Source organism: Chinchilla lanigera, unplaced genomic scaffold (genome assembly GCF_000276665.1).
Source record: "Chinchilla lanigera isolate Chin_1 unplaced genomic scaffold, ChiLan1.0 scaffold00019, whole genome shotgun sequence".
Classification (NCBI taxonomy): Eukaryota; Metazoa; Chordata; class Mammalia; order Rodentia; family Chinchillidae; genus Chinchilla; species Chinchilla lanigera.
This window is the reverse complement of record NW_004955420.1, coordinates 1,015,047-1,027,710: the sequence shown is the minus strand read 5'-3', so window position 1 is coordinate 1,027,710 and position 12,664 is coordinate 1,015,047. Positions and strand designations below refer to the sequence as shown.

The following is a 12,664-nucleotide window of genomic DNA, read 5'->3' as shown; positions in this document are numbered from 1 at the left end:
ACTTTTAATTTTTGCCACTTACAAATACCAGAAGCTCAGTTTCCCAGAAGGATACATGGTAGGTAAAAACAAAAAGAGTGAAAAGGGATAATTATGTTGTGTTTTGTGTCTCTCATACCTTTTATGGGTCTCTTCCTATGATTAAGAATTCCCCTCCCATGCCCATGATTAAAAATTCTATCCAAATAGGTCTCCTGTGGAATCAGTACACTTAGAACTGCTGCCTGTCTAAACTGTGTTCTACCAAAGTCTTAAAACATCTATCGCCACAATATATTCATCAATATCAGAATGATTGAGTATGTGTTATCTTAAAGGGGCCCACCTACAAGTCATATCAGCCCATTGTCAATTTGAAAGTATTTCTAAACCTATTAAATAATTTTTCAGTCACATTTATGGATGTTTCACAACACACAGTACCTTCAGTATTTATCCATTTTCAACTCTTCAGAAACCAGATGGATGAGTACTTAACAAATATATTTATATATATTAATGTAATATACATGTGTAGTATACATACGTATACACATGTACTATATATAATTTATGTATATATGTGTTTATATACACCTGCACTTGTCTGTATAAAATGCAAAACACAAGCCTTTTACTTAGAAAAATGCTAAAAGCATTCTCAGTAAGGTCAAGAACTAGGCAAAAAAGCCTACTGTCTTGATCACTACTATGTTTTAGAAGTATTAGCCAATGCAATGGAAAATAGAGAACAATTAGACACATTAAAAGTGAAATGAAACATTTCCTGTTTTGAGATTATCTGATAGTATACCTGAAAAGTCTTACATAAGTACTTATAGCTAATTCTAACAAAATAATTTGGCAAGGTAGCATAGTATAAAATTAACGGGCAAAAATTAATAGCTCTAAAACAAAAATATTAACCAGTTAGAAGACAAAATGTGAGGAAACCTGCATTTACAATAGGAGCAAAAAGATAGTGAACAAACTTACAACCATAAATGAAGGGATAAATAAGCTGAAAATAACAAAATTAAGCAATGAAAAATATACTTGTTCTTAAATGTTGATCAGTACAGTTTTCAAAAGTCTTGCAGCACTATATAACAAGAAAATCTTATTTAGTTGAAATTGCAATATGTTAGCAGTAATAAAAACAGTATAACTAAATACTAATGGAGAGAAAAGATGCATTGAAGTATCAACTTTTTAATCCTAGTTTTTAAAGTTCTATCAATTTAGTAAAGGAGCCAGGGGCAGTAATCCAGGATCATATTTCTCCTACCTGGTCCCCTTAGCTCTCATTACTAAGCATCTGACAAGGAACCATACATGCATATGGTTTAGACTTCAAAAATAACATTCTTCACTAGTAATAATTTTGTGCTCCATATTTCATTGTGTTCCATATCTCATTGAAGGGCTACAGCCTGTCCTTTGCCAAAGCTCCCAGGAAGCTGCTGCCACTGCAATGTCATTCAAGTATATCTCTCCAGAGATGCCTTGTGATGTTCCACATGCTGCACTTTGGCCTACATGGCACAGAAGGAAATGGAATGACACTTTCACTACACATATACAACTTACTTTTTTACACTAATTAATTGATGACAAGCACTGGTGACTGGAAAAGTTTGGGGGAAAAATTTACAGATTCCTTTTTCATTTTACTAATCAGCTTCCAGTAGATAAGATAGGTTTAATATAAAGCAGATTTCAGAGGTGCAGACTTTCTACATCACAGGGTAATCTTTTGTGCTGTTAAGAGAACTGAGGCCTCCCAAAAGAAAGCACTACACAGTAAGGTACACTGTCAGCTCCAATTAAGAAACTCTGTGTGATGCACATACCCAAGACAGCTACAGTGCTGCAGGAAAAGCAGATGTATGAAATGTACATGAACCATGGCTGAGAACTCTATTCAGAGTACTGTTAGTCTAAATGTTACATTTTTTTTCATTCCTCAAAATATCCATCAATACATAGATAAGTACTGGGTTATTTATAAACATTTATAAATATATCTAATTTTTCCGTTACAAAATACTAATGTGAATTTTAAAGTTTTGTGCTGACCACAGGTTTACGTTTTTGCACGTGTACACTGATTTACAATACAGTGTATTTCAGCTCAAAAAATAATGACAGTTGTAAGAATTGTCTTTTCCCCACTGTTCTGAAGTGTCATTTCACTATAAATGACAAACACATACATATATATGTTTGGGGGACCTCTAAGTCTATTCCTTTCATCTGTCAGACCTTGAGATCATGTTCCCCTATTTTAATTATAGTATCTGAAATAAGTATTAGAGCTCACAGAGAAGTGCTTCCACCTTATTTTTCCTCCTTGAAATATATTCTTACTATTCTGGTACCTCTGTGTTTCTTTTTTTTTTTTTTTCCTTTGTGTTTCAATACAACCTTTTGAATTGATTTCTCAAGAGATAGAGAAGGGCTGTAGAAGGTTATGAAGGGACACTTAAGCTATTGTTTGAGATCTCACTGAATCTATAAATCAGTCTTGGAGAATTGACATCTTTACTATATTGGGTCTTCCAATCCATGCACACTGAGTGTCCTATTTATTTTTGCTTTTTTTTTTCATTTTTCCCAACTATATTTTATAGTTTGATATGGAAAGCTTGTACATTTTTGTTACTTTTCTTTGGGTATATTTTATACTATTGAAAATATCTTCTTTAAATTCCATTATCTAATTTATTGTTGGTTTGTAGATATGCAGTTGGTTTTAGTATATGAACTTGGTAGTCAGCAATCTTGATAAACTCATATATTTATTCTGATCATTCACCTATAGAGTCTTTTAAATTTTGTACATATACAACTATATCAACTACAATTAATGACATTATTGCCCAACTTCATGACATATTACTGGTTTAGGTTTTTTAATAATTTATCTGTTATTGCTACATATATTTATGAACCTACTATAATTTTTCTTTCTCAGAATTTCCTTATCAGGTTTCAAGGTCAAGGTTATCATGCTTGCCTAATAAAATAAATTAAGTGCCTCTAATTTTCAGTTATCTGAAAGAGTTTGTGTAAAATTGATGCCACATCCCCTTGACTGCATGCAGCTGGTTTATTTAGAAAATGACCTCAAATAACAGAAGTAGGGAACTGAGAAATGGGAAGAGCAAAATCAAATAGAAATATGTTAGGGTTAACTGGGGCTTAACCTTCTGAAATCTTCCATGTGGCCATGTAGAATCCACTCAAGACAAAGAAGGGAGCAGTAACGAGCAGTAATTAACAAGTATGTAGATGTAACGTGGCAGTGCCTCCCCATACATTTTTCACTTGCACATCAGTTTTTTTCTGACATGAGGCGTGGGGCACTTTCCAGCAACACTCACTCACATATTTATGAGCTGAAAATTGAAGGGAGCTAATACCCTAAGGACAGTATTTATCAATGGAGGGGGCAATTGTGGATAAATGCTCCCTCTTCTGGGATAAAAGGTAAATGACAGAAAGTGAGTCGAGACAGAAGGTCAATAAAATTGGCACTGTTCCTCAAATGTTTGGTAGAATTCATTGGTGAAGCTGTTTTCCTTGTGGAAAGATTTTAATTACAAATTTAATTCATTTAAAAGTATAAGACTATTCAGATATTCTGTTTTGTATAAATTTTTAAAAATTGTATTTTCTAAGAACCTTTTATTTCATCTACTTTGCCATGTTTTTCCTTATAGTATGTTATACCATCTTTTTATTATTTGAGTTGAAATGACACAAATATAGGGAAAAAATCACAATTTACAATTCAGATTTTCACAAACTGAACACACTTTATAAACATTATCAAGATTAAGAAGTAGAACATTAATAACATCTTAAGTATATAAATCAGGCATGATTATTGCTGCATACAATTGGTGACACTTAACTTGTTTACTCACAAGTTAGTAATTTTCTTTGTTCACCATTTCTTTCAGCATGTAGCCTTTCTTTCTAGTATGTTTTTCTTCTTCCTGAAGTGTATCTTTCACAATTCCCTTATTAAAGATCTATTGGTCACAAATTTCCAGTTTTATGGTCTAAACTGTCGTAAATACATCTTTACTCTTGAAAAATAGTTTTATATTTTGTAGCTTTAGGTAGAGAATATTCCCTGTTGCTAGCTTCTATTATTGTCATATGAAGTTGTTAATATAATAGCTGTTAATATAATTCCTGTAGTGGATATTTTCTATTTTCATTCTCCAAATTCTTTTGAAATAATATCTTTGTGTTTTTAAGTTTCACTAAAATGGGTCTTCATGTGCATTTCTTTTAAACTATCCTGCTTCAGTTGTATTGGGCTTCCTGAGTCTAAAAATTTGGCCACTGTCTGTCTACATACTGTCTTTTTTCCACTATCTCTTTTATATCCCTACTTTTTATTTCCCTTTCCTCTGTATTGTGTGCATGTTCATGTTCACACACATACATGCATTACTAGGGATTAAAGTGAGGACCTCCCACATGCTAGGCAAGTGCTGTGCCACTAAGCTTCCCAGCACCTCCTCCCTTTTTTTTGAGACAGGGTCTTGATATGTACCATAAGGTGACCTTGAACTTTTGATCCACCTGTCTCAGCCTCCCAGTTAGCTACAGGTATGTGTTACTATGCACAATAGTTTTAATATTCTTTTGCTTTTTTTTTTTTTGAGATAGTCTCAGGCTGGTGTCAAACTCTTGGGCTCAAGTGTTCCTCATCCCTCAGTTATGAATGTCTGGGACTATAGGTCTGTATCACCACACTCAACTTCTTTTCTTTAATTTCCTATGTTGCATTCTAAGTAACTTCTATTCACTAATTTTCTTTTCAGCTATGTCTACTTTTCTGTTTAATTTATCCACTTTTCCAATTTTACTTTTTCTATTTTTAATTCATAGAAGTTCTATGTTACTCACTTTTCTTGTTACTGAGACAAAATATCCAATACCCAAAGTTAAAGGAGGAAAGACTCATTGTAGCTCACAGTTTGTAAAAGTTTCAGTTCATAATTGGCTGGCTTTAAGGCAGGCATGGCAGAGGGGCATCACAGAGGAGAAACAGTTCATGGCAGGCAGGAAAAAGACAGTAAACCAGCAAGCAGAAGCAAGGAGCAGCAGCAGCAAGCAGGGAGGCAGAAGTCTCTTTTATCCCTGATGTGCTATACTTTTGGGTACCACACCCAGGGTAGGCCTTGCCAATATCCATCCCCAGAATTACACTGAATCAATCAGTGGACTAATTTAGTAATCATGCACCTGTAATCCCAGCATCACACCACTTAATAATCCTAGTACCACACAATCCTAGGATCTAGGATAATAATCTAGGATAATAATCTAGTACCACACCCTAGAACTAGCCACCTCTGAAAAACCCTACCTATGAGCATATAAGACTCTGAGGGGACATGTAGATACAAGCCACAACGTTCTTTTATGACTCTACTTTTTAAATGCTGGCAAAATTGTATTGTTTGTAGTTCCCCTATCATATTTTATAAACTGTGGCTCTGACACATATTATAATCCTTTTATGTTCCATATCTTACACTTCAATATTTGCAATCTCTGTGGTTCTGATTTTGTAAGTTTTGGGGGCTGATTTTTATTCATTGTAGCTTGTTTCCTATATCTTTAAAATTTTTTCAGGTCCTATTTCTGGAAGTTTGTCTCAAGGTACTTTTTGTGCCTGAATTTAAAGTTTAATTCTCCAGACAGCATTTGTTTTTGCTTTTGCCTGGCACTAACAATCTAAGCACACATTCGCTACTTTTTTAGTTTGAACTTTTTTTCATTCTACTTGGGCACAACTAATTCAAACTGAAACAAATGTGAGTGTGGTATGTTATTTTAGTCTCCAAAGCATTCTTTCAATTTTCCACCAACTTAACCATTTATTCAAAGTTATTTATAAAACTGTATTTTAGATATTTTTAAAGATGGCTACATATCAAGGTTTTTTTCTATGAATCTAACCTACCATGCTATAGTTCTGTATTTGTTTAACGGATCTATCTTATTCAGGGTCCAGTATCATATAGATGAAATGAAGACTGTATTATATTCAAAATATATCTGTCATATAGCATCTTATATTCAAATACCTGGAAAGGCACATTTCTCTTCCTAAATTTTTTTCACTCTTTGACACATTTGTATTTTTTTTTCACTCTTTGAGACATTTATATTTGTTTCATAATTGGGTGGTGCAGGCCTGTGATCTCAGCTCTTGGGAGGCTAAGGCAAGAGGACTGCATGAGTTCAAAGCCAGCCTTGGCCATACAGTTGAATTCAAGACCAGCCTGGTCAACACAGTGAGACCTTGTTTTAAAAATCTTTTTTAAAAAAGAATCAGCTGTCTAAGTAAAAAAAAGAGAAAACTGATATATTAGCTGGCAATTTGTTTCTATATACTATGTAAAGAATTCTAGAGATTGGAAAGAATTGTTATATTTACATTTAGCTTTTCCATCTGCACATTTCTGGTTAATATTTTTCTTATTTTCTGAGAGAAATTTCGCCCCATTATAGCTTTACCTAGCTATTTTTGGATTACTACTTATTTCAAAACATATTGTTTTTTATCCCCTTTGTACAAATGGCTTAATACTTTTAATGAGTTTATTGTCAAATAAAATAATATGTATGTCAATTAATGGCTTATTTTCAAAATACCCAGTTACACAAGGATTATTTCTGCTTTGAAATCTGGGCACCCCTTAAGGAGGAAATGGCAATCCCCTTTCCCAGCCCCAGTGTTTGGAAAAGAAATTGTTATAGTTCTTGAGGCAAACAACTAAAAACCCTTGTAGAAATGAATTTCTTCTAGGAATCAAGCACTTCTATTTAGACTCTACAGGTCATGTGGTTTATTAAAGCAGTTTTCACTATACTTGTTAATATAAAGCAATACCCAGTTATCATATTCTAGGGTCATTTTCCAAATTAACAGCAAAAGTCCATCCCACTCCTTAACCCTGCCTCAGGTTCAATAGTTTTGTCTCCACAAAATCTTATTACTGCTACATACGGAGAGGCGCACCACTTTTTCTGATTTGACATCTACCATTTTTCAGAACTCAAAAACTATTTTTCCTTTTTTTTTCATTAGGACATCTCTATCCCCACTGACAGGTCACAGCAAATATTCATTGAATTTTAACTCGGAAGCATTTTGGGTGGAAGTCAGTAGGCCTAGGGTTAGCTCTAAAAGCTATGATAAAATAAATTATACCCAACCTGTGAACAACAACTAAGCACTACGTGTTTTCTTCTTTGGTACATATTGATCTTCTTAGAACCTAGTTTATTTTCACTCCCTAAGGGCTGATTTCCCGCAACAGAAAAAGCTCACGTAGAAGATACAAAAATAACTGAAACTGAAGATCCCAAAACAACCTGGACACTGGCTTGCTCTGACTGGAAGACGATCCAACGATTAGGGAAAGATGGCTCCTGTGTACCTTATGTGTCTATATCTGGGAGAAGCCACCATGTAACCGCAGAAATTACATTGGCCAATGGACTCCTGTCTCCTGCAACAAAAAGCAAACAATCATTTCAATCACTGCAGCTGAAGGGAGCTCACAGGAAGGAGGGCGCCAATTGACAGTACCTCCCGGGCCACGCCTCCCGGTTTCCTAGGTGACTGGCCTCCGCGTTCCTCCGTATATCCTGTACCGGGAGGCGGTGCTCATACACTCTCGGCGCGTGACGCAAGCACGTTTCACTATAAATTCATGTTGCGCAGGCGCGGCTCTCTCTCGGATCCGCCTGCTGCTACTAAGATGGCGCCGGTGAGTGCCATTGTTCTTGGTGGGAGCGTTTTGTGACAATGTAAATGATTTTGGAGCCTGGAGAGTGAAGAGGTTCCATTCCAGATAAAAGGAGGGGACAAATAGAGTCCGCGTCAGGAACACTACTGAGACGTTAGAATGCCGAGTTGTTTTTCGAGACTCGCTGTGGCTGCCATGTGGCCTGGTGTGGAGCTCGAGCTGGGCCACTAGTTGGTTTAGGATGGGTGGTCGCGGGAGAGGGAAGCACCGCTGTGCGGGCGGTTGGATGGCATCCGGACAGCCTTTTCCTCTCCAGTTAACCCAGTCTCCCCTGTTTGCAGCGGGAGGGGAGGGTAACCGGACCGATTTGGTGGGAGGAGGGAGCTCCGAGGCGCCCAGCGAGCCCGGCTGCGAAAGTTTTCGAGAATCTTAGGAGTTTGTCGGGGAAGAAGTGTGTTCTTAAAGTCATGTTTTAAAATGTAAAGTCATGCTGGGCGTGGTGGCGCACGCCTGTAATCCCAGCACTCCGGAGGCTGAGGCAGGTGGATCCTTGCGAGTTCCAGACCAGCCTGGGCTACAAAGTGCGCTCAAGGCCAGCCTGAACTGCAGAGTGAAGCCCTGTCTCAAAAAAGACAAAAGTAAATAAATAAAATAAAATGTAAAGTCAAGGCTGGGGATGTAGCTCAGTGGCACAGCACCTATCTGGTAAGTACAAGGTCCTGAGTTAAATTCCTGCTACAAAAAATAAACAAAATAAAATATAGTCATGGCACTTCATCAGTGTGAAAAAACGTACTTCAGATATTTCGTTAAGAAAACAATGCTAATGTGAAAAGCTAGATGTATGTTGGCAGTTACCAGAAATTGTTAAGGATAAAATTTAAATTGCTGGGATACCAAACTGGTTAGTGTCCAACGTGGCAGTAAATCCTTTAGGGGTTACTGTTGATTAATGTTTGATATTCATTTGGCTGGATCTGATTCGGAGATGTCAGTCTCAGTTCATCGTGTTTTCAGTACCTCACATGTGTGTTGTTACTAGTCACATTTATATTTTTATGTAGTCTTTGTGTATTTTTTAGTTTAAAAAAAAAAAAGCTCCAGCCACACATACCTCCCTTTTCTTTATAACGGTGTAAGGATTGACTGTTGTAGACACAAGTGGGCAGTCAGTACACAACCTGTAACCCATCTGTAGTGGGGATGACAGGAAACCAGTTGGCCAGAGTAAACGGAAGTGGTTGTTTGAAACTGATTGTAAGTGGTCTGGAAAATAATAAAGCCCTGTTAAATCTTGACAGGTTTTTGTTTTGTACTTGAGAGACATTTCAATGTGGAAAAGAAAAATTTCCATCAGAATTCACAAAAAAGGTTGGTTATGTGTATGAAGTGAATGAATAAAAACATCTTACAGCATTGTAATTATGTTAACTTTATTTAGCAGAAAGACAAGAAGCCTAAGAGATCAACCTGGAAGTTTAATTTGGACCTTACTCACCCAGTAGAAGATGGAATTTTTGATTCTGGAAATTTTGTAGGTATTTTTCTACTTGCCTTGTTTTTGTAATGGTATTACGCATATATTTGATGTTAACCTGAGCTCTATTCCTAGGGTACCTTCCCTAGTGAATGTCTAGGGTTTTCTTCCCTAGTTTTGCATTTTTTTTTTTTCTGTTTTAAAATAGGAACAGTTTCTGAGGGAGAAGGTTAAAGTCAATGGAAAAACTGGAAACCTTGGGAATGTTGTTCACATTGAACGCTTCAAGAATAAAATCACAGTTGTTTCCGAGAAACAGTTCTCTAAAAGGTTTGTACTTGTTTTGCAAATACTAATGAAATTATTACAATTGTGGAATATTATATAGAATGTATAATCTTAGCACTGTTAATCAGGAAGAATAAGTGAAAGTAAGGTATATCAAAAATGCCTGAACTTATTTAAAACCTTATGAATGGGAAATAAATGAGTATCTCAAACACCAATTGCTTAGTCTGGTTTCATAACTAATTGGAAGAACGTACAGTCAATTATAGGCCTCTTTAACCCAAGTAGTAAATAATCCTGTGACATTGGATGCTTTAATACTTGAATATGTTGCAGTATGTCTGTGCTTGTGACAAATGTCCAGTTTACTAAGAGAAACATTTTCTTAATTCTGTTTAAGGTTTTAGTTAAAATAGGGGGAACCAATCAAAGGCAAAATCTCTTAATATCTTACTGCTGATCTTTGTTGGTTCGATTTGTTTGGCACATTAAATACTACTTGGCAGCTGTGTTGTAGGACTGGGCAGGCCAGCAGTGACCGAAGCCAATAAAATTGCCCATCACCAAGCCACATCTGTAGAAGAGTAATAGTGCATCTGTGCTGTGTGATGACAGTGTTGTGGTTGGTATAAGAGACAATCAGGAAACACCTAACCCAAATGAAATGTAGCAGCAAGCCTTGTACATCAAGGAATAATTGCTAAGGAAGAACGAACTAGAATCTTGACCCATTACTATAAAAATAGTAAGAATGCCTGTGTGTACAGTGTGCTGTGTTGTGGGAAGAGTGCTTAAGATTGGAGCGGATCTTTAAAAGCCCTGAGAAAGGCTTTGGGTTTTATCTTATGTGTAATGGAAACCCGTTGGCCACTGGTTAGCATGATACACTTGGTAGAAACTGAAGACTTACGAGTTCATTGACATAAGGTGGCGTAGCTTGGATTAAACTGATGGCATTGCATGTTAATGGAGCTTATGAATCTCAGGATTCAGAGAGATGAAAATGTTTTGAAGGAGCTTATGGACATGGAAATAGTTAGTATGCAGTTCTTTAATTGCTATATGAGGGGTAGAAATAAAGCACACGGGCTGGAGATACAGCTCAGGGGCATAAGTGCTTGCCTGGCAAGCCTGAGGTCATGAGTTCGATTCCTGGTACCAAAAAGAAATAGAGCACAAAAAGTTTGCAGAGAAGCTGAGACTTACAAGACAGAATTTGTCAATGCAGTGAGGTATTCTAAGCAGAAGCAGCATTAGCAAGGAGTGGTACTTGAGAGGAATGCATAAAGACCAAGACAGATGCTCAAAAACACTGAACCTGGAAATGGACTTAGCCAAGTCCATCAAAGGTGGGCAATTAAAGAGGTTGAGGTGAAGAGAATGTTAGTGTTTTAATCTATGTATATATCCCAACTGAAATTGTATAGTCCTTGAGTGATTTTGACTATTATAGTAAGAATGAAAAGGCAGCTACCATTTCTATCGTATTTATTAGCTTCCAATATAGTGTTTTAGAGCAGTGGGAGGGGGGCTTCACAGAGCATAATCTGCATTGGAAGTTAAAGAACCATTCTTACTTGTATTCCTAGCAGCCTTACCCAATATTTTATATAGATGAAAGAGTGAAATGTTTTGGAGGGAATTGGGAGTATGAGGTGAACATGACTGCATATCTTCCATATAATAAGCCTTTACATAATAGCTGTGGCATTTTTTAATGAAATTAATGTTTTTATTTTAAAGGTATTTGAAATATCTTACCAAGAAATATCTTAAAAAGAATAATCTTCGTGATTGGCTTCGTGTGGTTGCATCTGACAAAGAAACTTACGAACTCCGATACTTCCAGATTAGTCAGGATGAAGATGGATCAGAGTCTGAGGACTAGGTGGTTTCCACTTACATGGCTTTGCTTTTTAGTAAAACAAATGAAGTGTATGTGAGAAAGAAACATCCGGAAATAGGCTTTTAGTTTATTGGTGAATAAAAACGTTGCATTCTTAGACTCAGTCTCATTTATTCTTTTACTGAGAGTATGGTATTTGTGTGAGTTTGATTTCCCTGTGGTATAGTTTTACATGTATTTTGGCAACCTCAAATATTTTGTAGTTTTTAAATGCTGTCCTGAGTACACCTGTATTGTTTCAGAGGATGCTCTTTCCAAAGGAACATGAAGGTTGTATGTGGATGAGCATGAGTCCTCCTAAGACCAATTAGAAATCTCCAGCCAAGTGAGGGTGTGGTAGGACATGCAAATAATCCTAACATTCAGGAGGCTATGGTAAGGAAATTGTATGTCTGAGGCCAGCCTATCCTGAAATAGACCCTGTCTAAAAAATTTTTTTTAAAATATGCCTTCTAGGCACCACAAAATCAGAACCTTCAGATCTGAACTCTTACTAAAGCTATTTGTACCTGGTCTGGGAGATCTCAGAAAAGGTTGGGGACATAGCTTAGTTGTAGAACTTTGGTAGCTTGTGCAAGTCCCTGGGTTCCATTCCTGTTACTACAAAAATAGCTTGTTGGGGTCTTACCCTCCCACTGCCCCACCCATCAGTAGGTATTAGAGAAAATGTCAGTGATCTGTAATAGACCCTTTCCCCAAAGATAATTCTTCAAGAAGTTCAAGCAGAATGCAGATTTCAGGAGATGAGAACAGGAAAGAACTACATGCCTATGTATACAATTGGAAAATGATGGTGCCAGTATTTAAAGTATTCGTAGGGCCCTGTGCCAGTTGAGTAGTGAAATACTCCAGCCTGCAGATTTATAGAATAGCTCTGGGACTTAGAAATAATTGGCTTCTGCCTCATTTCATGTTTTCCACAAATAGTTACTTTGTGCTTTCTAAATGAAATGGTGACTAAACGCATTTGTTCTGTCCTAGGATGAGTAAGGTGAAGCATTAAATAGGGCTGTGATGTGATCAAAATATGCAATTAAACACACCCCTCACTTTTCCAATCATGTTGAGCACTTTCATGAAGCAGTTTAAAGGGCCTTGTGTCTGGAAATTGATCAAAATATGGTGAGTACTACCACCCAGTGGAAAGGGAAGATTCTTAAACATGGTGTCCATCCACTTTACTCAACATACGTGGTACTATGGGAATTTTAAGGTATTTTTAATTGA

At 36.5% G+C, this 12,664-nt stretch overlaps 1 protein-coding gene across 2 annotated transcripts; it reads left to right on the top strand.

The window, feature by feature from the left end:
* The first annotated feature begins 7,682 nt into the window (after positions 1-7,682).
* Rpl22l1 (ribosomal protein L22-like 1) lies at positions 7,683-11,536 on the top strand. Of its 2 annotated transcripts, none has more exons than XM_005382984.1 (4): positions 7,683-7,787; positions 9,208-9,300; positions 9,452-9,573; positions 11,275-11,536. In XM_005382984.1, exons 1-4 carry the CDS (start codon positions 7,731-7,733, stop codon positions 11,417-11,419), a joined length of 417 nt encoding a protein of 138 aa, XP_005383041.1. In that variant the 5' UTR covers positions 7,683-7,730; the 3' UTR covers positions 11,420-11,536. The 2 variants fall into 2 exon arrangements, with proteins under 2 accessions (XP_005383041.1, XP_005383042.1); XM_005382985.2 differs by having other exon boundaries at positions 7,691-7,787; positions 9,211-9,300.
* Positions 11,537-12,664: the final 1,128 nt, after the last annotated feature.